This window comes from Carettochelys insculpta, chromosome 22 (genome assembly GCF_033958435.1).
Source record: "Carettochelys insculpta isolate YL-2023 chromosome 22, ASM3395843v1, whole genome shotgun sequence".
In the NCBI taxonomy this organism is placed as follows: domain Eukaryota; kingdom Metazoa; phylum Chordata; order Testudines; family Carettochelyidae; genus Carettochelys; species Carettochelys insculpta.
Window position 1 is genome coordinate 12,197,109 of NC_134158.1, and position 4,278 is coordinate 12,201,386.

At 69.2% G+C, this 4,278-nt stretch overlaps 1 protein-coding gene across 2 annotated transcripts; it reads right to left on the minus strand.

The window, feature by feature from the left end:
• Window positions 1-346: 346 nt before the first annotated feature.
• LOC142024470 (U8 snoRNA-decapping enzyme-like) lies at window positions 347-2,088 on the minus strand. 2 transcript variants are annotated; one of them, XM_075016512.1, is made up of 3 exons: window positions 1,914-2,088; window positions 1,503-1,772; window positions 347-653 (listed from the first exon to the last, which is right to left on the minus strand). In XM_075016512.1, exons 1-3 carry the CDS (start codon window positions 2,040-2,042, stop codon window positions 465-467), a joined length of 588 nt encoding a protein of 195 aa, XP_074872613.1. In that variant the 5' UTR covers window positions 2,043-2,088; the 3' UTR covers window positions 347-464. The 2 variants fall into 2 exon arrangements, with proteins under 2 accessions (XP_074872613.1, XP_074872612.1); XM_075016511.1 differs by having other exon boundaries at window positions 1,503-2,088.
• Between the last annotated feature and the right edge of the window lie 2,190 nt (window positions 2,089-4,278).

The window sequence follows — 4,278 nt, forward strand, 5'->3', positions numbered from 1 at the left end:
CCCCGCCTCCGGCCCCGCCCCCTCGGCCCCGCCCCGCCTTTCAGAGGGGCGCCCCGGAGCCGCCTGCGCCCGCCCGGTGGGGGGCGGGGGGAATGCGGCCCAGAGCCGCCCCGGGGGCCCTCCTTGAAAGAGCCAAGGCGGTAACCCCCGGGGCTCAGCACGACCCCCCCCGCGGGCAGCCCAGCCTCGGCCTGGCCGTGGGGAGAAAAGGAGGAACCTGCTCGCCCAGCAGCAGCTTCCGCTGGGTTCTCCCCTCCCCCCACCACACCCCAGCAGCAGCGTGGCCGGGGGAGGTGCCAGCCCCCACCCCGTGCAGTTCAGACACGAACCAAGACCCAGGAGCCTGCAAGGTCACTTTATTACTTTGCCGCAGGGCCGGGCCGGGCTTAACCCCCCGCCCCCCCCCAGTACCGGGGGGAGGGGAAGCCCTTCTCTCTCGGGGGACACCTGGGGCCCTGGTGGGGTCAGAGGCTTTTCCCCGCCACTGCAGCCACCGCCTGCTGCAGCTGGGCAGGGGGCACCAGGCCCAGGGCCCCCAGGGCCTGCACCAGCTGCTCCCGGGCACGGCCGATGAAGGCGTTGGAGAGGAAGGCAGGCAGGCCCCCAACCCCATCCTTCAGCGTGTACAGGGGGACACGCACCAGCCCCAGCACCTGCAAAGCAATGACCCCAGTGCAGTTAGCAGCCATGGCACCTGCCCCTTGCCCCCACCCACGCACCCAGAAGGCCCAGACCCCACCCCCCACCCAGCCACCCGCATCTAGCAGCCCTGGCACCTGGCCCTTGGCCCCACCCACACACCCAGCAGGCCCAGACCCTACCCCCCACCCAGCCACCCGCATCTAGCAGCCATGGCACCTGCCCCTTGGCCCCACCCACACACCCAGCAGGCCCAGACCCCACCCCCCACATCTAGCAGCCCTGGCACCTGGCCCTTGGCCCCACCCACACACCCAGCAGGCCCAGACCCTACCCCCCACCCAGCCACCCACATCTAGCCCCTCCACCCACCCACCCAGCAGGCCCAGACCCTACCCCCCACCTAGCAGCCCTGGCACCTGCCCCTTGCACCCACCCACACACCCAGCAGGCCCAGACCCCACCCCCCACCCAGCCACCTGCATCTAGCCCCCCATGCCCCCCCACCCAGCCACCCGCATCTAGCAGCCATAGCACCTGCCCCTTTGCCCCCACCCACGCACCCAGAAGGCCCAGACCCTACCCCCCACCCAGCCACCCGCATCTAGCAGCCCTGGCACCTGCCCCTTGTCCCCACCCACACACCCAGCAGGCCCAGACCCTACCCCCCAACCCAGCCACCCGCATCTAGCCCCCCTGTACCCCCAACCCACACCCATGCACCCAGCGCTCCACGTCCACCCCCTGCCCATCGGCCCAGCCCTGCCCCCTCTCCACACACAGCCTCACCAGCGCCTGCCCCTACTCCAAGCCATTCCCCATGCCCTCCACTGGCCCGCCCCCAGCGTCCCATAGCAACCCACCTCCAGCCCGTGGTCCTTGGCTTTCGTGGCTCCCTCCTCCAGCGCCCGCAGCTGGGCCGGGCTGAGCTGCTTAGCGTAGAAGTGGGTCACCAGGCGCTGGGGCTCCGCGCTGTGCGAGCTCAGATAGTCCGCTTCGGTCAGGCAGAGGGAGGCCGCGCCAGGCCCCAGTTCCTCGCTCAGTTCCCGGTTCAGCCCCTGCTCCAGGGACCCGTCGCTGGGGTCCACGAAACCGCCCGGGAACCCCAGGCGCCCGTCGAAGCGCATCTGCATCTGGGGGGAGGGGCAGGTTAACAAGATGGGAAAGGGTCTTGGGCAGGGCCCCCCCGCGGGCTCACATACCCTCCCCGCACTGCCCCAGCGGGGGTCACCGCTCAGTCCCACCCCACAGGCCAGGCCAGCCCCGCCCCGCACCAGCACGGCGTGGCGGAGCGGGATCCGCCCGAAGAGGCGGCCGGGGCACGGCGCGTAGAGCAGCGCATGGCACGCGTGCTTCCAGCCGGGCGGCTCCAGCCGTAGCGCCTCGGCCCGGGACAAGTCCATCCCCGGCGCCTCCGGCCGCCTGCGACCACGCCCCTTTCCGCCGGCGCTGAAACACGTGGGTGGGCGGAGCAAGTAGAACGCGAGCACCCGTAAGGGGCGGGGGCTGGTGGCACGCAGCCCGCCCAGCCTATGGGAGCGAAGGGAGGGCGTACACCTCTTTTGGGACAACCAATGAACGGGGAGGGCGGCTACCGCCCCCCCACGGCTGCAGTCAGCGCGGGCGCGGGGGCAGCAGGACCCCCTGTCAGGTGGGAACAAAAAGGCTCCAGTAGCGCTGCCAAGACCGACACGGTAATGAGGGGTGGTGGGACAGACCCTCTTCTCCGCCCAGCGCAGCCCAGCCCAGCCCAGCCCAGCCCAGCGCAGACCAGACCAGCCTAGCTCAGCCTATCCCAGCGCAGCCTATCCCAGCGCAGACCAGCCCAGCTCAGCCTATCCCAGCCCAGCGCAGCCCAGCCCAGCCTAGCCTATCCCAGCGCAGACCAGCCCAGCTCAGCCTATCCCAGCGCAGACCAGCCCAGCCCAGCCTATCCCAGCGCAGACCAGCCCAGCTCAGCCTATCCCAGCGCAGACCAGCCCAGCTCAGCCTATCCCAGCGCAGACCAGCCCAGCGCAGACCAGCCCAGCTCAGCCTATCCCAGCTCAGCCTATCCCAGCCCAGCCTAGCCTATCCCAGCCTATCCCAGCCCAGCCCAGCCTATCCCAGCCCACCTCAGCCTATCCCAGCCCAGCCCATCTCAGCCTATCCCAGCCCACCTCAGCCTATCCCAGCCCAGCCCAGCCCACCTCAGCCTATCCCAGCCCAGCCCATCTCAGCCTATCCCAGCCCACCTCAGCCTAGTCTATCCCAGCCCAGCCCAGCCTATCCCAGCCTATCCCAGCCCAGCCCATCTCAGCCTATCCCAGCCCAGCCTATCCCAGCGCAGACCAGCCCAGCTCAGCCTATCCCAGCCCAGCGCAGACCAGCCCAGCCTAGCCTATCCCAGCGCAGACCAGCCCAGCTCAGCCTATCCCAGCGCAGACCAGCCCAGCTCAGCCTATCCCAGCCCAGCCTATCCCAGCGCAGACCAGCCCAGCTCAGCCTATCCCAGCCCAGCCTAGCCTATCCCAGCCTATCCCAGCCCAGCCCAGCCTATCCCAGCCCAGCCCATCTCAGCCTATCCCAGCCCAGCTCAGCCTATCCCAGCCCAGCCCAGCCCATCTCAGCCTATCCCAGCCCACCTCAGCCTATCCCAGCCTAGTCTATCCCAGCGCAGCCTATCCCAGCCTATCCCATCCCAGCCCAGCCCAGCCCACCTCAGCCTATCCCAGCCTAGTCTAGCCCAGCCCAGCCCAGCCCAGCTCAGCCTATCCCAGCCCAGCCCAGCCTATCCCAGCCTAGTCTATCCCAGCGCAGCCCAGCCCAGCCTAGTCTATCCCAGCCCACCTCAGCCTATCCCAGCCCAGCCCATCTCAGCCTATCCCAGCCCACCTCAGCCTATCCCAGCCCATCTCAGCCTATCCCAGCCCAGCCTAGCCTATCCCAGCCCAGCTCAGCCTATCCCAGCCCAGCCCACGTCAGCCTATCCCAGCCTATCCCAGCCCAGCCCATCTCAGCCTATCCCAGCGCAGACCAGCCCAGCTCAGCCTATCCCAGCCCAGCGCAGCCCAGCCCAGCCTAGCCTATCCCAGCGCAGACCAGCCCAGCTCAGCCTATCCCAGCGCAGACCAGCCCAGCCCAGCCTATCCCAGCGCAGACCAGCCTATCCCAGCCTATCCCAGCCCAGCCCAGCCTATCCCAGCCCACCTCAGCCTGTCCCAGCCCAGCCCATCTCAGCCTATCCCAGCCCACCTCAGCCTATCCCAGCCCAGCCCAGCCCATCTCAGCCTATCCCAGCCCAGCCCATCTCAGCCTATCCCAGCCTAGTCTATCCCAGCGCAGCCTATCCCAGCCCAGCCCAGCCTATCCCAGCCCAGCCCATCTCAGCCTATCCCAGCCCAGCCTATCCCAGCGCAGACCAGCCCAGCTCAGCCTATCCCAGCCCAGCGCAGCCCAGCCCAGCCTAGCCTATCCCAGCGCAGACCAGCCCAGCTCAGCCTATCCCAGCGCAGACCAGCCCAGCTCAGCCTATCCCAGCCCAGCCTATCCCAGCGCAGACCAGCCCAGCTCAGCCTATCCCAGCCCAGCCTAGCCTATCCCAGCCCAGCCCATCTCAGCCTATCCCAGCCCACCTCAGCCTATCCCAGCCCAGCCCAG